General features: G+C 40.6%; 1 protein-coding gene across 2 annotated transcripts in view; it reads right to left on the reverse strand.

The window, feature by feature from the left end:
• Window positions 1-22,614, reverse strand: part of nup210 (nucleoporin 210) — a 29,221-nt gene extending 6,607 nt beyond the window's left edge. For both annotated transcript variants that reach the window (XM_084553561.1, XM_084553560.1), the window contains exons 1-34: window positions 22,092-22,614; window positions 20,650-20,789; window positions 18,820-18,951; window positions 18,142-18,238; window positions 17,765-17,915; window positions 17,106-17,238; window positions 16,720-16,878; window positions 16,070-16,138; window positions 15,862-15,968; window positions 15,603-15,743; window positions 15,334-15,471; window positions 15,001-15,156; window positions 14,477-14,675; window positions 13,439-13,584; window positions 10,981-11,199; window positions 10,647-10,820; window positions 8,957-9,149; window positions 8,600-8,706; window positions 8,180-8,284; window positions 7,583-7,684; window positions 7,310-7,438; window positions 6,957-7,084; window positions 6,736-6,871; window positions 6,580-6,642; window positions 5,937-6,116; window positions 5,776-5,856; window positions 5,555-5,686; window positions 5,174-5,332; window positions 4,709-4,800; window positions 4,135-4,309; window positions 3,468-3,643; window positions 1,393-1,607; window positions 1,011-1,147; window positions 150-264 (exon numbers count right to left, since the gene is read on the reverse strand). In XM_084553561.1, coding sequence (XP_084409687.1) covers window positions 150-264; window positions 1,011-1,147; window positions 1,393-1,607; window positions 3,468-3,643; window positions 4,135-4,309; window positions 4,709-4,800; window positions 5,174-5,332; window positions 5,555-5,686; window positions 5,776-5,856; window positions 5,937-6,116; window positions 6,580-6,642; window positions 6,736-6,871; window positions 6,957-7,084; window positions 7,310-7,438; window positions 7,583-7,684; window positions 8,180-8,284; window positions 8,600-8,706; window positions 8,957-9,149; window positions 10,647-10,820; window positions 10,981-11,199; window positions 13,439-13,584; window positions 14,477-14,675; window positions 15,001-15,156; window positions 15,334-15,471; window positions 15,603-15,743; window positions 15,862-15,968; window positions 16,070-16,138; window positions 16,720-16,878; window positions 17,106-17,238; window positions 17,765-17,915; window positions 18,142-18,238; window positions 18,820-18,951; window positions 20,650-20,789; window positions 22,092-22,258 — 4,753 coding nt within the window. In that variant the 5' untranslated portion in view covers window positions 22,259-22,614. The remainder of the gene's footprint in view (window positions 1-149; window positions 265-1,010; window positions 1,148-1,392; window positions 1,608-3,467; window positions 3,644-4,134; window positions 4,310-4,708; window positions 4,801-5,173; window positions 5,333-5,554; window positions 5,687-5,775; window positions 5,857-5,936; window positions 6,117-6,579; window positions 6,643-6,735; window positions 6,872-6,956; window positions 7,085-7,309; window positions 7,439-7,582; window positions 7,685-8,179; window positions 8,285-8,599; window positions 8,707-8,956; window positions 9,150-10,646; window positions 10,821-10,980; window positions 11,200-13,438; window positions 13,585-14,476; window positions 14,676-15,000; window positions 15,157-15,333; window positions 15,472-15,602; window positions 15,744-15,861; window positions 15,969-16,069; window positions 16,139-16,719; window positions 16,879-17,105; window positions 17,239-17,764; window positions 17,916-18,141; window positions 18,239-18,819; window positions 18,952-20,649; window positions 20,790-22,091) is intronic.
• Between the last annotated feature and the right edge of the window lie 566 nt (window positions 22,615-23,180).

A 23,180-nucleotide genomic window follows, 5' to 3' on the forward strand; every position in this document is an offset into this window, starting at 1 on the left:
GGTTTGCCTTTTGTATATATTTAAGAAATGGTGAACAACCAAACCTTTATAGTTTTCTATACAGATGTGAGAGTGGTATCAGTTTTCTCATTTAAGTTCCAGCAAGTCAGCATAAAACTAACTTAACTAAAAACAAGACAGTTCAGTACCAATGAGGTTGGTTCCTCTTTCTCTGGTAGTCAGTAGGACCTTTGTCTCCTTGCCATTCCTGACAGGTGTAGCCTGCGCCATAGCTGCTGTCTTGGTAGACGCCTCCACTACTACCTACAGAACCATTCAGAAAAAGAAAACAGACAGTAAATGGCAACAAGCTTCATGGGTGTGTGAGGAATAATCATTGTAACTTACATCCACAACATCAATCACGTCCGACTGTCAATGAAACCAACTAATTAAAGCAGCTGAGTGTTTAATATAACATTGCTGCTCGTTTAAGTGTCTCCTCTACTAGTGATAAAACATTATCTTCATTCAGTTAGAATGCTTGTGAGCACTTTTAAGATAAAAAACAACTTACAACATGAAATCTCATCAATTCTCACTCTGCTAATAGGAAATATCTATTTAAAACCACTGGTTACATTCAGCTCACGAGGAGGAAGAATCATGACTTGAAAGAGAACGACCAACACTCAGAGCCAATTAATCCTTTCCACGTGCCATCATGTATGAAAGTCTCAACAGCAGCAACGTCTCGCACAACAATTTGTTCCTGAAAGGCGATGATGTATACACCTGTTTGCTTTTATTCTCATTATTGCTGAAGGATGGATGCACTAGCAGAGAAGATCAGATTCTCTGGAGAATAGAGATGTCAAGAGTAGAAATAAAGAAACCAGAGAGGTGTGCTGTTTGCATAATTAGAACACTCAGTCTGTTTCCTACCGCTCATTCATCACAACCATGACTAAAATGGAAGCTCTACCAGGTCGCACCTGGTGCATTTATCATAAAGTCTGTCAGTGAAGCACTACAGCTGAGACAGTAGTTACGACCACCACATAACATACCTCTCTGTACGTTTTCAAAACACCAGCTATCTCATAGTACACCGTTACTGTCCCAGAGTCTCTGGCTACAGCTGCACCAGTCTTAGGGTCCACCTGAAGAATGCCATCTGCAGAGGAGCTCCAAGTACCCTGGTTACCTGCAGAAAAAGAAAGATGACGCTCAGTTTTAAAATAAAAACATGCTCAGTAATCTGAAACCATTATAATATGCAAGGGGAAAAAATATGCACCTAACGGGTACTACAATGCCAATGGACTAAATTTTAATATAATAAAGCTAAATTGAGATTTTGAGAATGCTTTTGTCCTTACACTTTCTGTTCAGGACGGTCATTTTCTGGTACAACATGTGTGCTGCTTTGCTAACATATAGATTTCTCACCATCTGGTCCACTTAGATGGACACAGAAGCAGATGACATCTCCCACCACCAGTTCGTCAGGCAGGTAGATGGACTGCTCGACGGGAAGTGGAACATAGTCCGCCACACCCATGTTTTCACTGTCCCAAACAGCAAGAAGGGTGAGGCCGACATTGACTGTTCTCACGGTCAGGGTGTGGTTGTCAGGCCCAGCCCCCACCTGCACAAGGTCATCTCTGCAGGAAAGAAGGTACAGAGATGATGGCATAGTTTGTGAGTAATACAGAGGACTTTTAGTTGCAATAAATATATATGAAAGATAGTTGAAAATGTGTCTTCTAACGATACTGGATAATCTTTAAAAAAAGTACAAAGATTGTATCTCAGTATACTATGAAAACAAGCTCTTGTAATGCTAAATGTGCATTTTGGGAACACGAACAGCCTGCTCTCCAACATAGCTGCATTAATAAAATCAATCTCCAGCACCACCTCCATTCATTTATTTATAGTTCAGCAACTGCTTTAATATTCAATATTCACCAAAAGAAGCAGAATAAAGGCAAAACTAAGTTACTAGGCTTTGCTTTAATCCATTTCTCACTCTGTTAAATTACAGCGACACACATGGTGAGGCACTGATCCCCATTTGACCCTCTGTTCATCCCTCTGGATTCAACCTCACTGCTCTCCCTGAACAGCACCTGTAATTCTACTAATCCGATTTGCATTTACAGTAGAAATGAGACTGTATTTATAACTGAAGGGCGTACTGAAAATTAGACAATATTTTACAGTCAAAGTCTTAGTTACTTTTGCGTTTTATCTTCTTCTGGAACAGCTCTACATCCTACTTTTTTAATCCTTGCCCTGAAAAATATCCTATATTTGCTTCTTGTCCTAAAGTATCCATCCTGAGCAAATAGGGCCAAACTTCTCCAACCTGGGATAGCAGTAAAACCCAATTGGCTCCTTGGAGACTGAGTAGGGTTTAATCACAGGCCAGTAATCGCAGTCCCAGCTCCATCAGCCCCCTTGCCACTGATTTTGATACTTTCCCCCAAAATTGTCCATCAGCACCAGCAGAACAAGGTAATAGAATCAATTTATTGTGCAGACAGATGAGGGAGTCCCTCATGGAAAGCACAGCAACAATCCACTCCACCCAACACTCCTATTAATTTAGCTCACTCACTCAGGTGGAAATGAGGTTGAAGGGACAGCCCAGTAAATTAGTGTGGTGAACTCACTGTGGAGACTGCCACTAAACCTTGCCATGACCTCAACTGTTCTGGTTGGACTGCGCAGAAATTAGTATACACAGTGTCAACAAAACATTACCAGCATCATTTGTCTAAAATGTTGCTCATGCTTCGTGTATTTTTGCTCCACCGACACACTGACTCTATAAAACCTTTAAATGTCCTTGTGGCACAAAGACATTTTGAGTTGGAGCTGCAGTGGCTCAGAATTGTTTCAACACATCTTCCAGCACACTGTTCACAGTCCATCCTCAGGCTCGTCTGGAGGTTCTCACAACTGCTGAGTGAGAGCGATCCACAAGCCTTGTAACCTTGTCAGGGTTAGTCCTTTCATCTGTGAGATGTCATAATGTTTTGCCTCATAGATGTGGAACAATACTATAATAAAAAGATCATGCCAAGTGGATTTAAATGAAAAACCTGTGTCTAGAACCCATGGTTGACATTTTTACATGAAATAGAAGAATGATGGATGAAGAGATTCCCACTGGAACTACAGTTGGAGGAGTAGTTTGTGGGCTGACACGATTTGTCTGTCAGAGTTTGAAATAGTGGGAGACATTAGCTCACGCAAGGCTGAGTGAGGAAGCACCAACGGACCACTCAGAGACAGACCTTGGTTCTCTTGCTATAAAAACAAAAAAAAAAGCCTCGAACAGAACGATAATAGATTTTCAACCTTGGGGTATTAATCAAGCTGAAAAACATATCCCCCTCCTTCTCAGCTTGTCTAGAAGTCATGTTTTACTCGCAAGAGTCCCACAGTGTATGAATGTATAAGTTATATCAGTAATGGCACATAGTGGTAAGTGTTAAGTAAGCTTGGAGACTGACCTGTTTGTAGAAAATATAAGGTGGGAGTTGGAGCTGTGTAGGGTCTCTCCAGTGCTGGCATGAAAGTGAACTGTAAAGGTGAGCACTATTCCCAGGGGGAAGGCTTTCAGGCGCTCTCTGGTGTGCGTGTAGAGTACTGGACTGGTACTGAAGCGGAGGTAGGAGACAGGGACGACCTGAGGAAATCAAGGAAAGACCCAGAGTTACAATGATGATGTAAGCTGTCATGTCAAGGGTGAGTACTATTAAGATGTAGCTTCAAGCAGAACATTATAGGTAGCTTTGGGTCCAGTACAACATATGATGCATGGATACATTTGATACACTGATAACATTTAAAAATATGCATACATACATCTCTATAAAACGAAGCTGAAAAAAAAAGATATACAGGAGATAAGATGGGTTACCTGAGCTAAAATTCCCTTCTATCTGTTGTAGATTAGTGATTAAATCCACTATATTATTATTAATATGTAGCTCCATGATGCTTGTTTGACCCATATTGGACAATAAAGAATTTGAAAAATCTAAAAGTTTCATCAGTCAGATATACAAAATCTTTGGCATGTGGTCAGGAGATGTCTATTATTGTAAATATCCAGATAATACTGCTTTTAAAATAAAACATATTGAGCACTTTTTATGCAGCATCTTTTAAACTGACCTTCACAGCAAGGATGAGAGTCTGATTCACACCAAAGGTCTCTTGTGAGGTGATCAGCAGAGAGGAGGTGCCAGTGAGAGAGCCAGAGAAGATGAAGCCCTTATCATCCACTTGAGCAATAACAGCGTGGTCCGGGCACTCTAGCATCCGATACGAGAGCGCACCCACACCATCCCTATTGTATGGGGGGAAAAAAAAAACCACAATCAAATCAAGCATGTCTGTTGCAGACACACTTCTGTCATTTCATATTGTGCAATAAAAGTCACAGGACAGACATGCATGTTGTTACATCCCTCTTTAACCCTGCTGGCCTTGCAGTGTCAGCGCCAAGCGTCTGTGGATGTTGTATGGGCGAGGCTATCTTAATTAGATAAAAGGCATGGCAAGAGAGGCCTGCAGAAATCGCCGGTACTTATTTTGTTGCTTTTTGTCATTTCATTTAATTTATAGAAATGAAACCTTATTTTTGTAAACTCTGGTATCTGGTCTCCTCTTCATATTGCAGCCCATGTGCCGGGTTGTAACAATGTGCATTTAAAATGAGTCCACAGTGCAGGCACTTAAAACTCACCTGTTAGTCTGGAGCTTGAGCGCAGAGTTTGGAGCCATCAGTAACTCCCCAGCCTCCACTTCAGGATTAAGCATGTGCAGCTTGTCATAGACCTTGATCAAAGCAAATTGTTGAAACTCCAATTATCAGAGGGCTTTAGTCATTCTTTGATGTTTCGGCACTAGTGACATGTCATAGTTTAATACAGTTTGAAGCTGGATGCATTCAGCTCCAGCTAATTTGCAGTGTTATCACTTCACAAAGTTAACAACTTAAGATATTCCTAAGATCAGCAGTTCTGTGCTCTGCTGCCTTAAATGCCTGCTTGCCCTATTATCAAGGAGCATTAGTAGGGTGCTATTATGATAAGCAAAGCACTCCATAAACTCAATCTTTGTAAAATATCCTTAATATTTATAATGCCGGTGTTAAGCAGAAACAGATACTGTGTTAAAGTAGTGCCTCCATCAAGGAATTTGTAGGTACCTGGATCTGGATCTCATCTCTAAGCTCTTGCAGATTCCCCACAAGCTGCCGAGCCATGGGGTCAGTCACCCTGAGCACCACCTTCAGGCCAGTCCGTCCTCTCGTTCTTCCAGTCACACTCATGCCAAAGCTGTGCTGTGGCTGAAGCTCCACGTTAGCCTGTGTAAGACCGGGACCATTATGAGAACGGAAAAATCATGGTAAATCAAATAAAAAGGCAACAGTGACACAGCAGAGGCTGACAGGGAAGCAGAGACAAGGCAGATGCAGTTTTTAAAAATGAATCAAATAAAGGGGAAACAGGAGCAAGAAAAAGAATGGTTCAATGATAGAAACTATGTGACGTCAAATGCAGGAATAAAAATCCTGAGTGTAGAATACCTCAGTATGTCTAGGCTGGACATCCAGGATATCTCTCTTGGTGGTGGACCAGTGGAAGGTGAGACTAGGTAGAACATTGGCAAAGGAGAATGGTGTTTGACTATTGGTCAGACCCATCACATATACAGGCATCTAGAAAAGGAGAGAAGATGTTTCAATGCAATCAGTGTATATGCTACATCATGTTTTGTGAATATTAGTCCGTTAGATAATATTTTTACCTGTGCTCCAGTCTTCATTCTTGTAATAGGTGCTCGGATTCGAATGGCAGTCAAAACTACAACCTCGACTTCTACTTGATCCTGGGGAGAATGAAAAAAATAAATAAGCTTCTCATGTGTGAAAGTTAAGTGAGACTTACAGTGATGGACAACACCTTTACCTGAGACACAACGACCAGCTTCCCAGACTCAGCATCAACAGCTTGGACCAGTCCAGTCACAGTAACATTACCAATAGCAATGCCCCTGACATGACCCATGACATTAACGGAAGCTATTTCCTCATTGGAAATGGAGAAAAGGATATTGGACTGAGGTTGAGGGCCACCCTCAGATGTGATCTGTAAAGAGACGGGATGGTTTGAAAAAGAGAGGAAGAGGAAAAAAAGAGAAAAGCTGAGTATCACTCTCAAAAAGTGATCTTAACCATATTATTAACTTCTTTCATCAGTGCAGGGTCTGATCATAATTTCTGGTTTCGTGTATCAAACTACTTAAAATTATATGAATGAAGATCCAACAAAAATAAAGTGTCGTGCACACGTATTTCCGAGTTTAATGCCCAGCGATTAGGAGGCTACTTGGATAGATGCTAAATGCTTTCTAATTAGAGCATGAGATGAGGCAAATGACAGGCATGCTGCATGTTTAAACCAAGAGCAATTAGGCCAACGTCATCTTCCAGAAGAGTTCTGGCAGAGGGCTCTTCTGGGAGATAAACTAAGGCCCAGATGAACTCTTCTGACGAGAGAAAGTGAGGACAGCTGTTTCCAGACACAGCCCGTGCATTAGTATTACACATACCTGCATCATTGCTCCGATTAACAGAGTCATCTTCCTGGGGATGAGTTTGAACGGTGGAAATACCTGGAACACAAAGTTGCATTTTTTGGAAAAGGTGCAACACATACAGAGACGAAATTTGAAATAACATTTTAGAAAAACAAACCTAAATCATACCTCAATTTGCTGTGGTGTGGAAGCAATTTTTCTATCATTTTTATCCACAACGACAGCTGATAAAGTGGTCTGACCAATAGCGACACCTTTCACCAGGAAAACAGCTGTATCATTTTCTGTGGACTCCAGTAATGGCCTGCAGAGGAGACATTCAGAAATGAACATGAAGCTTTGATCGTTCTTACATTCTGAACATATACAATTAATGCTGCACTACTTACTTTAGAGAGACTATTGCAGAAGCTGACTTGAGTTTAAGATTCATGAACTGGAAATAGCTGACTGGGAAGGGCTTCTTGTTATCATCCAAGACTCTGACATAAGCTCTCACAGATTTGCCAATCTCCACCTGTAAGAGATGAATTGCATCCATTGACAAGGAAACAATAACTTTGGTTTACAAGAAGGACAAACATAATGATGCTAGTTAAAGACAGATTGACTTTGATTGAAAATGAAATATTTCGTGCTTAGACGTCACTGAGGCATTTCTGGAATGTGTGACACTGATAATGGAGATTATCTAGTCAAGCAGTGCCTGGAACCTCCGAGATGAGGGATTATGGAAACTGACCTTGTCAACCACTCTCACGTAAACCTCCAGGATATCAGAAACGTATACAGTGGCTTTGGCAGGTGCTGGAAAAGCCAGACAAAGGTCATGAACCATCACCTTCACCACGCCTGGATGGATGGGAGAAACCTGGACAAATATATATATTAAAAAAAAACATTATTCAGCAAAATCTCAATTCTGTGTATTCACTGAAACATTTTTCAGCACTAGTGCAATCAGTTCATGTAATGTAATGTAATTCCCAAACCAAGTCCATGTGTTCTTTCTTACCTGAGCTGTGCTTTGGGCCTCCTGGTATACCACATTTGCTATTCCTTTAACACTAGTATTGACAAAGAAGTGTCCTGAACCCTCTCGCAGGGCCAAGTTTGCCTGCAAAACAAAAAGCAGTCAATTATTTGTGACAGTGCTGAAATTGAGTATGACTAAAAGGATTTCACGACTCACAAAACTATCAAAGTTCATGTTTTTCCTGACAGACAGCTGGCCTCGTGTGTGTGACATCAAAGGAACGCCTGACCACACTTACTTTTTAAAATCCAATTACACAGGTCACTAGCTGTTACTTAACCCGCACACCTGCCAAACACTGCTCCTATATCATACAATATTAAGAGGTGAAACTTGCTGAAAATAGGGAGCCATGGACACACATTTCCACAGTGCCTAGAGCAATGATTAGTAAGTAACATTTGAATCCTTTCAGTAGTTACCAGAGGGATGAAATTAAATACTTTATTGGCTGTGCCACGGTGGAAAAAAAACTTCAAATACATTAGCCAATTTAATGTTTAGTAAAACAAGCCATTAAAAGCCAGGGTCAAGAGATAATATATAGGTTTGCATATGTATGTACAGGTCTCTTACCTGCACATCTGGGTGATTATATATGGTCACTGTGTCCGGAGAAACCTTCACATCTTCAACCAAGAGAAGCTCCAGAGTGGCAGACACAGGGGTCAAGGGTTCATACTGTCCAGGAGAGAAAAAGAACAGAATCAGTGCATTGGCTGGAGCATATGGAAATATTAGAAGTAATTATATGCAAATCACATGGCGTTAAAACTAGAAAATACATTTAATATAAAGAGTAACACCTGCACACTTACTCAAAACTACACATTTACTTAAAAGTACAACATGTTCATTAGAATTGGTTATTTGTTTGATCAAAAAGGTCTCAGTGAGGTAAAGTTATTTGTTTTGTGAGAGCAATGCTATTACAAGAAGACTCTATTGACATTCTGAATTGCATTTCATTCATCCAAAGTCACTGTGTTCACTTACTGTACTGGGAACTTTGGCTGCTGCTAGATGTGACGCCTGGTAATGCACAGCAGTCACTGTAATGGCAGCAATGCCCGTCTGCTGATGGACAAGAACTGTCTGGCGTCCTGTCATAGACCACACCACAAAGGAAAGAGCAAATGAATTAACACCAATTCAAACCCTTTGTAACTAAAGTACCTTAGAAACAAACAGGAAACACATTTAATCTTGGTGGTAGGTTAATGTATAATTTACCATTTCCTGAAGTTATTTTAGGATTAAATCCTAATTTTTCCTGCTGTTGCATCTTAACTTTAAACTTAAGCCAACCACCCATTCTGTCTTACACACAATATGAAAAGCAATTTTTTTTACCATGAAGTTTATTCTGTTTGTTGCCATCCTCCTGCAGCTGAAGTTCCATGGGCATAGTGGGTTCAATACTGGCCAACGACACTTTTGTTGATTCCCACAACATGTTCAGAGAGCTGAAGTTGTCAAACTTCCTTCCTTGTTGATCGTAAGCAGCCAAGTCCAAAATGGGGTTTCGGTAATTTGAAACAGGTACCTAAAAAAAAACATCTTTACATGATGAATTCAATTTCCAAACATTTTCAACATTGCAGGAAAAACATCTTACATTTGACTAATACGACTACCGAACTACATTTTATCAATAGTTTCCAGAGTCCTTTCATAAGATTGCTGTTCTTTAAAAAAAACATACACTATATTACCAAAAGTATTCGCTCACCCATTCAAATGATCAGAATCAGGTGTTCTAATCACTTGGCCTGGCCCCAGGTGTATAAATTCAAGCACTCAGGCATGCAGACTGTGAAACAAGACATTTGTGAAAGAATGGGCCGCTCTCAGGAGCTCAGTGAATTCCAGCGTGGAACTGTCATAGGATGCCACTTGTGCAACAAATCCAGTCGTGAAATTTCCTCGCTCCTAAATATTCCACAGTCAACTGTCAGCTCTATTATAACAAAATGGAAGCGTTTGGGAAAAACAGCAACTCAGCCACGAAGTGGTAGGCCACGTAAAGTGACGGAGAGGGGTCAGCGGATGCTGAAGCGCATAGTGCAAAGAGGTCGCCGACTTTCTGCACAGTCAATTGCTACAGAGCTACAAACTTCATGTGACCTTCAGATTAGCCCAAGTACAGTACGCAGAGAGCTTCATGGAATGGGTTTCCATGGCCGAGCAGCTGCAGCCAAGCCACACATCACCAAGTGCAATGCAAGGCGTCGGATGCAATGGTGTAAAGCACGCCGCCACTGGCCTCTAGAGCAGTGGAGACGCGTTCTCTGGAGTGATGAATCACGCTTTTCCATCTGGCAATCTGATGGACGAGTCTGGGTTTGGAGGTTGCCAGGAGAACGGTACATTTCAGATTGCATTGTGCCAACTGTGAAATTTGGTGGAGGAGGAATTATGGTATGGGGTTGTTTTTCAGGAGCTGGGCTTGGCCCCTTAGTTCCAGTGAAAGGAACATTGAATGCTTCAGGATACCAAAACATTTTGGACAATTCCATGCTCCCAACCTTGTGGGAACAGTTTGGAGCGGGCCCCTTCCTCTTCCAACATGACTGTGCACCAGTGCACAAAGCAAGGTCCATAAAGACGTGGATGACAGAGTCTGGTGTGGATGAACTTGACTGGCCTGCACAGAGTCCTGACCTGAACCCGATAGAACACCTTTGGGATGAATTAGAGCGGAGACTGAGAGCCAGGCCTTCTCGACCAACATCAGTGTGTGACCTCACCAATGCGCTTTTGGAAGAATGGTCAAAAATTCCTATAAACACTCTCCTCAACCTTGTGGACAGTCTTCCCAGAAGAGTTGAAGCTGTAATAGCTGCAAAAGGTGGACCGACATCATATTGAATTCTATGAGTTAGGAATGGGATGGCACTTCAGTTCATAGAATGAGTAAAGGCAGGTGAGCGAATACTTTTGGTAATATAGTGTATCAGGTAAAATTTCAGGCAAAAATTATTTGCACAGCTGAATAAACCAAAGAAAAGCCTGTTTTTAATGGACCACATAGACTACGTACCACTTGTTTGTTCTGCTGTAGCAGTGGACAGGTCAGGTCCAGTTGGGGGCTGGTATACACTGGGAGCAGGGTGAGGCGAGATGGGGGTGCACATACAAACTTGACCACTGCAGGCTCTACAGCAGGATAAGGGTTGGTCACACTGGGCTTGTTTCCTACCATCACCTCCAAGACCTAAGAATGAAAAAATGACAAATGAGTTCAAAGATGATACAATTCCACAGCTGTTTTCCTAAAAAAAAAATCAGTAATTTAGCAAGGACAGTCCCTTATACATTTTTAATCTGATGACATGGATGGTAAATGGAAACTAAATGATTTCTGTAACTCCTACCTGCTCTCCCAGGACCCTGCAGGTTGCTCTGACCCAGTGCTGATTATAGTTGTGGGATGAGGGACTAGTCAGAGTAAGGCTCAGGCTGGCCTCATCCTCAGCTCTCAAGTTGCAGAAGAACTTCGAGGGCTCCAGAACCCAAGGCCGAGGCCCGCCCTCAAACAACATGTCTTTAGATGATCCCAGGGTCACCACAGCCACAGATACAGGGTCAATCGCCTGCAAAATAATATCATTTCTTATACATATCCATACATTTACAGGACACTTTCAGGTGAACAGATTTTAAATCGGCAAAGTGTCAATGAAAGACTGTTACAACTCAGCTTGTGAGTTGCACCGTAAAATGGAGACTGGACAGCAAAGTTTACAAAACGAAGGAGGTTATTGCTATAATAAAACAATAAAAAAAAAAAAGAGTGAAAGTAAGCAGCAACATAAGAATACTTCAAGCGCTAGTAACAATGGCAGTGACTCTGCAGCCATGCCTTTTCAGTTAAGACAATTTAAGCTGTACGGTACACTTTTGAACTGTAACTATATGGCCAGTGAGGCCATATAGGAACAAAAATATGTTTTAATTTAAATTAATAAACATTTCGGATGGATTAGAAGCATGCTTTCTCTTATGCACGTTGCTCTTTGTGCTGTAAAGTGGAACTTAGCTGGGAAAGTATTGAGCTGAAATACTCAGATTTACCCAGCAGAGAAACAAAATTGGGTCAACATTCAGCTGCCAGGGGAGAACAAGTGAAGAAACATCACAAAACTGTCAGCAACATTTTGAAGAATACTACTTATTCCCACGCTAAAAAAAACATGCATAGCCTAAAAAGTTATGCATCATATCACTGTACTAATAATAACCCAGCTACTATATCTGTTAAAGACAAGATGATTCAGCATAGATGATTTCCTCGCCTTATCATTAGGCATGTCAAACGGATCACTTCAGCACTCTACCACGACAGTGGAAGTCAGTTTCATTCTTGTGCCTTACCAGAGCTCATGCATAGAAAACAAATCAGTGCAGCAAGTGTATGATGCATAATTAAAATGCACAGAGGAAACCCAGGAGGAGAGATTCTGAACACTCGCTGATCATTGCATTTCTGCCTCAACTGTAGGGGGAGAATTTCTGAATGTGCATATGTCTGCATGAGTTGGTTTCCTTTGTAGACAGCAGCTAATTGGTGAATTGAAAGAAAAGGCAAATAACAGCAACAACTCAGTTAAAAAGTCGAGATTATTACACTTTGCACCTGCCACAGACCATTCCAAATATGTGAGATGAGGTGCTTTCACACCAAACTGTTACTGTTGAGGGTAACAACACAGTGGAGAGCCAAAGACCTGTATACCAACTTCAAGAGCTCTTCTTCTGACTTCAGTTCGACTTCATTCACTTATAGTGGTGCTTAAAAGTTTTTTCATTCTTCAGAATTTTCTAAATTTCTGCTTAAAAATGACTCAAAACACCAGCAGAAGTCCTGAAAATAGACAAGGTGATTCCAGTCAAACAAATGAAACATAAATATTACACCTGTGCATTTACTTATTCAAGAAAATTAATAATTTGTACATATCTGAAGTCATAATCATAAAGTATGTGAGCACTTGTTCTCAGTCTCTGATGCGACCTCTTGAACGGCAACTAAGCGGACATTACTACCCCCATGTTACAGGATGAGGCTCTGATGCTGGAACGCTGCGTTGTTTCATCTCTGAAGATGATGGCTCTCATTTAAACCAAACATGTCTACTTTGTCTCATCTGTTCACAAAACATTTTCCCCAAAGTCTTATGGGATGTCCACATGTTTAGCAAACCTTTAGTTGCTTTGAAGTTACCCTGGGTTCCTTTGTGACCTCTCAGACTATTGTTGGTCAACCACTCGTGTGTCAACATACACTTTCAGAAACATCTGTTGTGACGGTCAGACTGCGATCACCAATTACTAGTTTATTTTATTTATCAAAAAAGGGAACTGAACGACAACTGAGTCCCACTACATTGATTGGAAACACTTTGAACAGATGGACTCAAATTTGGCCTTGAAATTAACTAGAAGTGTACTTATTTTGTATCTCACAGATATGAAACACTGGCTCATTGTCTGAATAAACAAATACACAAGTGTAATATTTTTGTTTCATTTGTTAACTGGGTTCTGTTTGTCCACTTTCAGGGCTTGGGTGAAAATCTACTAATATTTTAAGTAATTTTTATGTAAAAATTCTGAAAGGACCAAATACTATACACTGTATGTCACTAAAGGTTCATTCTCCTTGCAAAGTACCTATACGTAAAATAAATAATAAACTACAAATGGAAAGGAAGTTTGCAGTTTGATATAAATTCTCTAAGACTGCATCCATTATGATCATAAGAGGTCAAACAATAAGCGTCAAAGATCATAAAGAGCACAGTCCCGGAAAGACAAGAGCTTTGGACTCACTCTAAGAGGAAGATAGGCAGCGATGGTGATCTTGGCACTGAGGTGAACGTTGCCGTGTGTGTAGCTGACAGTAAGCATGGTGTACCCGGGGGCCAGGGCCTTGGCTCTCACTCCACTGCAGTGGTCCTGGCCTGGAGCGAGCCTCCCTGGATCAAAAGGAATAGGATTGGAGGAGGCAAAAAATAAGAGAATATTCAATATGATAATGTAAAAATAAAAAACAATGGCGCATGGAGGCATGCTCATTTATCTTCCTATCTTAAACCACACTGGAATACAAAGAGATCTTATTATTTTATCCAGCACATTCTTGTGATTAATAATAGAAGATTCCAAAATGAAAACCGTCGATCTGGGGAACAGAGGAACATTCAAAATAGATAAACGTGGTAATGATAATATTATATCCATAAGTGTTTAAATACTTTCATGTCATTCAAGACTGTACTCATACTGATCAAGCACCATCAACTCGCAATGCTTCCATATTTATTTAAGTGGCTAACTAGTTTCATTTCTATAACTTATGACATTTTCATATTTATTGCTTTAATTCTTCCTTCTGTATTGTGAAACTGTTGCTGAAAGAGTGGCCAGATTTAAAAGTTCCTACACTGTTTTTATGGGCAGTTGGACAGAATGTCTAGTAATTCAGGTTTTAATTAGACACACTGGAAAACGGTAGACATTTTCACATGGGACAATGCTACACGACATCCTTATACATGCAAATATGCATTTTTGCTAAATGAACCATACCCACAAGGCACGCTTGCCCCCAGGTCAACCCATGTACTGGTCAAAGTCATAATCACTCATAACTCCCATTGATTAATTGACATTAAACAAAGAGATCAATAAATGAGTCCCACAAATGAGCATCAACTGGTTAGTGACCTTTACTGAATGTCAGTCTACACAGCTGGAGTCCATGAGTGAAATGCCACAGTAAGTGATAGTAATAGACCACCAGCTAATCATGTGAATATATATTGTTTTTTTAAGTTGTTGCATCACAGTCAGATCACCAGGACTCACCGCCTAGCAGTTCAAAGACACCATGGTTCTCCTCCTCCACCAGCAGTTCAAAGTGGGAGCAGTCACTCAGCATGACCTTTTCTTTCTCCACCTCCTCCAGGACGCCAAAAATCCTGAGGGGCAGATCCAGGACCAGGCCCAACCTGGCCTCTACTGGACATGGGGCAAAGTCCATGGCAATAGGCTCGATAACATAGACCTAGAGGAAAAACCAGATCAAAGATGCACTGAATAGTGTTCAAATGAGGGCAGGGAATGAGAGTAAAAGTCTAGAAGCATAAAATTTAGAATATATGACACAATGAATATAAGTAATTACAGTATTAGTAGTATTGGGGTTTTAATGAGTTATAATAGTTTGGAAAGAATTATCCGCTATATTTATCATATTGACTTTGAGAATGTGAAATGTCTGGGTTTAGTTAAACTCAACTAATTAAACAAAGACATCCGTATAATCAAATGCGCCAAAACTTCTGTATTGTGTTGTTTCAAACAGTGAATGTTTTTCTATGTCACCTTACCTTCATTTGGCCAAAGTGCAGTGGGTTGCGTAGATCATGAGCATAGACTACACTGACGCCAATGTCACTGACTGTAGTCATCACTCCTTTCACAGTCACTGTAGCGACCGCTGTATTGGACGAAGTCCAGCTGAAATTTCCACTCCCTCCTGTTGCCTGCGACACGCACAAGAGAACAAGAGTCATCACAAAAGAATGACACCTCTTATTTTAAATCTCACATTCAGACTTGGTGTTAAGTGTGAATGAGGGTAATTGCTATAAACACTGACTAATACAGAAGGTGTCATCAAAACAAGTCATTCATCCACAAAGTTTGAAAGGAATAATTACCTTTATTGTGTACTGATAAGCTCCAACTTTGGGCTGCCATGGAAATGTAAGTATACTGGGACTAAGTACTATAGGGTTATAGATTTCAACTTCCTGCTCATTGTGGACTGGGTTGGCGAGTGCATGGACCTTTCCACTCTGAAACAGAACACAGGGTACAGAAAATGGTCAAGTTCTTTTGACTAGGAAGAAAGCGGCAGAAGTTCAATGAATAGTCATAAGCTACGTAAAATATCAATAGGATAAAGGTCAGTTGCACATGAACTCACTTCATCCACAACAGCGCTCAGGGTAGCATCAATGAGAGTGAGGCCTTCTTTGAGTGCTCGGACGTGATGATGTGATCCGTTCAGAGAAGACTCCAGGATTTCAAAATACTCCGCAGGGAAATCAGTCCCAATACGGACATTCTGCAAAATCAAAGCAAGCCTACATTTGATATCTTCAGAGAGGACACCATAATTCTGTTAACAAGGTGTTGTGGATATACAATTAAAATCTCTTAACATTAAGAGACGCATTACTTACATCAGAGAGGTAAATTTTGTTGCCGGATTTATCAAATACTTCAATGGAGATATCATATTCTCTGCCTGTTTCCAGAACCCAGCTGTCTCCTGGTTGAATTTTAAAACCTAAATAAATTACAGAGAAAACACAAGTTAGTTATGTCTTTTAAGTACTTTGCTATGGCATATTTTTCATTTGTTTTTAACTGGATATGCAAGAAACAGACCTAGGTAGCCTGGTTCAACGACATAGAGGGTGCTGTTGGGTAGGCGAGACACTCCTTGCATTCGAAGGCCTAAGTTAATGCTATTAAGGAAGATTAAGGCAGGCACGCTCATGGACAATGGCTATGTTTACACAGACACTAGTTTTCAGCTAAAATCAGAATACTAGTTTAATCAACAAACAAAAATGGCTCATAGAATTCCTGGGAAGGAATTTTCAAATGAGTTTGTGAGAGGAGTTGTAAACGTTTGATAATTGATTCAAGAGGAAAATATCAGGGTCTATTAATCATGGAAACAATTGGCACAACTGTTTCTTTCTAGCTTTTTAAAAGATGAAGAAAGCTGGAATCTATGTGGCCAGCAAAGTTGAAAATGTTGGGGGTAACTCGGTAAGGCTTCCTGGGCCTTACCATAATAAGGATTTGTTAGCCAAAAGTAACAGGGTGATGGAATCAATGGTTTTATGGTCAGGTTAGTTGTCTGTTTTGTTAGATTTATAAGTAAACCATTTTGTTTGTTAGAGTAGACTGGTATATTAACCAGGGGAAGCTTACTGTAATGAACTGTGAAACAGCTAATCACTGCAGCTAATTAACATACATCAGCAACAGCAGAAAATGTCATGACAAAGATCATGTCAGAAGGATACTCTTATGATCCAACACCACGTTAATGTGTCCCAGCTGAACTGCTGTAACTGTGGAGGTGCTTTGATCCAGACTGGCCACAGCAACATCTGGGTTTCCATTCGGGCCAATCACACTGTTCTGAAGATGCAGTTCATACTGATCACAAGGCATAGAGAGTTCTGGAGAAACACAAAACAAACATAAATTAGCTTGAGAGCTCTGTACTACATAGACTTGAAAGTGAAAAAGTGCTGCTTCAGTGATCTGTGACCACATGTTCACTTCACATTTTAGCTGTACTGATTGCATAACACAGAGTGCGTGTGGACAGATGGAGCATCAGGAACAGAGAAGTAGCCAAAGTAAAAATAAAATATTGAACTTCGCCTGCTAAACAGAGTCTGACCTGTGATCGTGCCCTGTCTCATCTTCAGGACACTGTATCGGATGGAAGTTCCCGCCAGCAAGTAGACGTCATGCATGGGACTCAGCATGATGTTCTCTAAGATCAGCAGCTTCACCTCGGCTGCACCCACATCCTGTTGCATGGATACCATGGTTACAGAAAAACACATCTTCAGCCTCCCGCCAAACAAACCAGAATAAGGCGGTACAAAAAAGCTGATATAAACACCCACCCAATAAAATTAAACTGCAGGTGGCTGACGGTTATTAATTTATTTCTTTTTAATATTATTACTTAAAATAACTTTTCTTTCTTCTTTTTTTGCACAAAAGCCTATTGTGAATAATTAATAAGATAAAAAGATTTCCAGAAAAAAATAATTGGTCGCTACAAATTCTTTGACAAGACAGAAATACAACTCAGCTGTGACTACTGATGTGACATCATGTACGAGGCAGTCCAGTGTTTTTCTGTTTTTAGAAGTCTGCACCTCAGTGGATGAGCTACCACACAGAGGGCCCAATTTAACCAGTACTTACTTTACTCCTCTGACTTCTTCCAACCTTTTAATCATCAGACTATCTAATGACTTTGAGTGCAATATTTTAATTTTGTGCAACAACTAAGAATTGTATCCTTTATGCCACACAACAGCTTACCTTATACAGTGACTCTTGTATTCTGGCTTTCAACTTGGCGTGTCCTGTTTTCAGTCCTGACACCAAAATAATATCGCCTTGTTTCCCAACACGCTCCATGTCAGATATGTATGCAGGGGGAGTGTATGTGGACTCTGAGAATTTTAGTACCCTTGAGGAGAAAAAAGAGACAGATGAGAAATATATTAGAGACTAACCATATAATGGCCTTTCACCTCAGTGGTTGTGTTTTCGGAGAAACCAAAAGCAAAAACAGGACAGGATCATTGTGCCAATGATTATATGGTTAGGTTATCAGTATGTGTGCCGATAACCTTATCTACTCTAGTTTTGTGCACACACCAGCATGTTCAGAAAATTAACACAGAGAAGCTTACCGTAATGAATTGTATGAATCAGAGAATCCATTCACATCTACGTCTTTCACAAAGGTCCAGTCAAACACTAGACCTGCAAGGGTGCTGAAGGTGTTACCTGCAATATATATAAAAAGAAATACTGTCTTGTGATTTCTTTAAGACAAAAATCTGAAGTTTTTTAACTAGTGTTGTAAGGCTGGGGTCACTATGCTTGGGTGTATAATGGATGTTGAAAACTCCAGGCAACGGAACCAATAGGGATTCATTATAGGACGCATGCTGACCTTTTGCAATCCATACCATTTGAGGAAACTAAATTGTACCTTAAGTCAAAGTTAAAAAATAACAAAATAAAACAAAACAAAAAATACCAGACCCTGGAGCCATCATCAAAAAGAATCAGGCTATAGCTACAGCTCATTAAGCTAAGTGTGGCTGCCCTAAATGGAAGCATTCAAGGAGAACAAACACAGCCACCTCACAGTGACAGCCTGAGGGGGAAAGAAACGCTGCCTGGAGCCAGCTCAGTCATTACTTTGAAGTCTTCAGAGAAGCAAATAAACAATGCAATGTGGACTCTTTGCAACGGAGGGATGGTCAGATAAGATTTTTGTAAATTAGTCTTCATCTCATCGGACTATGTACTTAACTTCAAATTAGAACGACGCCATGTTGTGATAAATTAATATACGTCACCTTCAGAGTCCAGTGCATGGATTCTGAGTGCCAGTGGTGAATCCTCAAGATGTAGCTCCCTGGTGGTGGACACTATCTGGATCTCACTGATGATGTCGACAATAGCGTCACAGCGCAGTACCTGTCCTGTAACTGTAAATGGAAGAAGGAATAAGGCTTCATAAACAAAGTACATACACCACAGTGCTTGAAATATTATACAGTTGCTACGTTTTCATGGACACTAGCAATCCGCTAATAATAAGAGTAATAGCCCAGTCAGAACAAAAACACCCTATTTAACCACCTCAGTCAGAGCCTAATAACCATGTAAATGCTTGATATGATAATTTCTCACAATGGAATTCTTCTTGTGCAATGTAAGACAAACATCACTGTGATGAGTTCCCAGGAGGGACAGAGACATGGTGGTAGCAAAACAACTTAAAGAACAAAGCTGAAAACGATGTAGGAAGCACCACTGAAAACGTGGATCCATCGCGGTTCGTCACAGTCATGTTTTCTAAATGAATGGATTCAATGTTGTCAATAAAATAAACTTTCTTACTTATATCTTCACTTATATTTTAAACAAAGTTCCAATCCAATCAAGTAGAACAACTTTGTTTGTATGAAGTCAGGTTGGAGTATCTGATCAGAATGATTAGAAATAGGTTGAGGAAATGCTGTCCAGTGTAGCCAATAAAACAACTTTATCATGAGAGCTAGCTGTACGGCGATAGCTCGAGTGATTGCTCTGAACGTTTGCTTTAAATTGTCAGGTCTTGGTAAACGCACTTTTCTATCTACTGGTACTCATTCATTCACAAAAGTGCACATATTTACCGACCAGTGCAAACACTTAAAGCAACTCTAAGTTCAATCTTACTGAATGATCAGCTGCTGACCCTGTAGTTCGCACGCACCACCCGTGCTCACAGTCTGAAACCACAAATTTTGACTAGTCTGATACGTGGCTGATTATGCTTCCGTAAACCCAAAACAGCTGGTGTGAGTTAGGCCACAAGCCAGCGACTGTGGTTTGAACAGATTATTCATTTATTTGACAGTTTGATGAAGACATTTCAGATGTACATAAAAAGGGACAGCGTGTCTGGCTTTTCCGGAATACAGAGCAAGTACAACTTCCAGTCACCCATATCAGGCCGACAGTGCCAAAGGCAACAGATGACATTCTGCATTTCACAACAGCGGAGACGGAAGAATGAAAAAATAAAAGAATGTGTTGAGCAACATAATGACGATTTACATGACACCATCCATTAGAAAGTCTACTCATCAATGTGACTTTAAAGCAGCTCAACGCAGACAAGCTCTTTTGACAGCATCCCGTTGCATGAATTAGTGCCACAAACCAGTTAAGTCTGTGCGCCTAACTTCTATTGTGACGGTACATAACCAAAGAATTGCAGCTGTTACAGCTGGAAAACCGACATTTAAAGAAACTGTGCTGAAGTTTGACAATTAAATTGCAATTATTCATAAGACAAATTTCTTGCCAGTTCATTAGGTACACTAGTGACAGCAAATCCATTCTAACATAGCAGTCTTGCACAAAATCTTATCTTTGTAAAGGTCATGGCATTCTCTCTCAGCTCTGCTATCTTGTTTAAGATAACACATGTTGTTATTATTTTGATAACACCATTTTATTCATTGGGCTAGGCTAAATAACAGTGAAACTTTTGTGTTTAATTCAACATACCTTAACAGCACCACAAACTAAATCTTCCAAAATGATCGCACAAAGTGGTTTAACTCTTTTCAGTTTGTGAGTCAGTTCCTGGAAATACTTGAGGCAAAACTGTAATACGCCATTGTTGTACTTACCAACATCTTCAGCTAAAATGATGCTGGTGAGTCTGGAGGGTTGTGTAGAGAGAGCCTGAAGAACAGCACTCCTGGAGCAGCCTCTGCTACCATCCTCATAAACAGCCTGGATGCTTGCTACCTCAGGTCTGGTAGAGGACCTGGAACAAAATCAATTTTAAAAAAAAAAAGAAAAAGAAAGAAAAGATCACATACTTAATGACATATTATCATATCATCATTACCATGAAGTCTAAAACAAAGGCAACTGGACATGTCAGGCTTCCTTGAAGACATTTTTTTATTTTATTTTTTTTAATTGTTTATTTAGATAGGGACCGTGCATATTGATGGACATCAGTACAAGTACACAATGTAAATATGCTAGAATTAGCACCATAGCTAGTTTTCTTCTATTGTCCCTAGGCAGATACAACTCTCAGATACAGATTTTGCAACTCATCCAAGTAGCTTCAGTACTAAACCAGTTAGGGCAGTTTGGGTTTTTCTTCAGAATAAGGAGTTTCATTTGGGGGAAAACAAACTCACTACACTGGTGTGTAGCGTTGCATGCTACTCATCTGCGGTCCTGGCCGCATCAACCTGCCCAGTATTCATTGCCTATACTTATCCATTCCTACCTGAATGTCATGCATAACTCTCCAACCTGCTTATGATACCGCATATATTCATACAACATGCCAACCAACTCACCTGTAACAGAACTATTGTCACTGACAGTTTTATGTCCCTGTGCTCTTGTTTTATTCGTATAACAGTAACTTTATGATACTTACTAAGATTTCTACAATTCATATTGTGAATGCTGGCTTGTTCCATATCTTCCAAATCACTCATTTGACACGGATCACCTATACCTCGTACTCTTGCCCATATAATGTTTATATGCTGCATATATGCTTTATTAAGATGTACGTATAAATTCATCTCATTCTTCTGCTCGTCTTTTCTTTGCCACCAGTCTACCACCACCTCAGGGCTTGCTCTGGGGGTTTCAGATCACGTGTCCTGTTAAGCGTCCTGAAACTGTTTGGATTATTATTAACACTATACAGATAAATTAAACTTCCCACCAGTCATTTAGACGTGAAGAAGCACCTTGGATGAGCGGTGATTTGCCTTCAAGCTTGCTTTGTTTTTGCATGTACCCTGACCTGGATGTCTGAGAACCTTCACATACATATCATCACACTAAGGGCTCAAGAGGGGCAACATTTTCAAAGAGGGGCTGACTTTGCATTTGAACTGGATAAAATCCAACAAAGGAGATGCACGTTGACTTCAAAGAGCTGCTTAATGGCTTCCACACCTCAGCCTGGAGGGGCATATCGTCCAGTGCAAACACTAAGCCATGTGGCCTCACATGTAACTTGACACTCCTACGGGAAGCATGCGACGTCCGCTCCAAGAGGCTCGTTTAGCGCTCACAGTTTTCAACTCACCATCTGTAGCAGCCCTCAGTGGTTTCCAAGGTGAAGTTGATTCTTGTGCTCCTAGCAAGCGGCAGCAGCACTTTGGGGATATTTAGTTTCGAGGAACCGTTAGCTCCATTAATTGATAATACTAACGGCAGCAGCAGCGCCAACAGTAACGATAACAACGGCTTCATCGTTTCCGACTCATGAGACTGCTGAGATTCACTGTCAATGAAACTATGAATGAACGAATGAATGAACGCTAAGTTTCCGTCCTAGCTAAACTTCCCAGTTCACATTAAGTTAGCTATTCGTGCTTTAGTTGTGCAGCTGCGGCTCTGAGACGGACGTTGAGGTGAGTTAGCATGGCCAAGAGACTAAAAGCTACTCTTCAACTCGGAACACACGCCGTCTTCCTGCTCACTTTCAGTTTGTGTCAGTAGTTAACGAGGAGCCGCCACATGATATTAACGGCTACAAAGTCCGCCGGTGCTCTAACTCCGCTCGGAGATGCCCCGAAGCACACAGCGAGCGTTAATTTGAAATTCACAGTTTTGTTAGCAAATAGTTAGCAAACAGTAGCTTAAAATACGCATGTTTCGTACAGTACCCGCCATTAGCAATAATTGGACTTTCAGTGAGCATGCCGGGAGTCAGGAAACGTCACGTAGAGGGAGTGGGGGCTGGGGGACGTCTTAAAGACACAGGCACACATATTTGATGACGATTGAACTGCATTGCATTCCATTGAATGACAGCACAGTGCTAGGCTAGGTTACTATTAATACATTTATCCAAAAAACAAAGTTAAAACAAAGGCAACTGGGTTTTCTTGAAGAGTTTTTCCACATCTAAGGCATTCTTATGACAAAAAAAAGCTTTTCATCAAGCTGCTGCTCAAATTGCACTGCAGATGAAGACCCTGCAAGGTTTTTTAAGGCAGCGTCGCATGCCTTATTGAAACACAAGCACAACCATGCTGAAGCAATGCCTCTGACTTACCTGTTTAAAGGCATGCACGTGCAGTCTAACCCAACCCAAAAAGCCTTTAAATGAATCCGCCCTATGAAGAGAGTTTTACATTAACCTCTGATGTAGATTATAAGGCTCCAGTTG

The sequence above is a fragment of the Chelon labrosus genome (assembly GCF_963514085.1).
Source record: "Chelon labrosus genome assembly, chromosome: 10".
Classification (NCBI taxonomy): domain Eukaryota; kingdom Metazoa; phylum Chordata; class Actinopteri; order Mugiliformes; family Mugilidae; genus Chelon; species Chelon labrosus.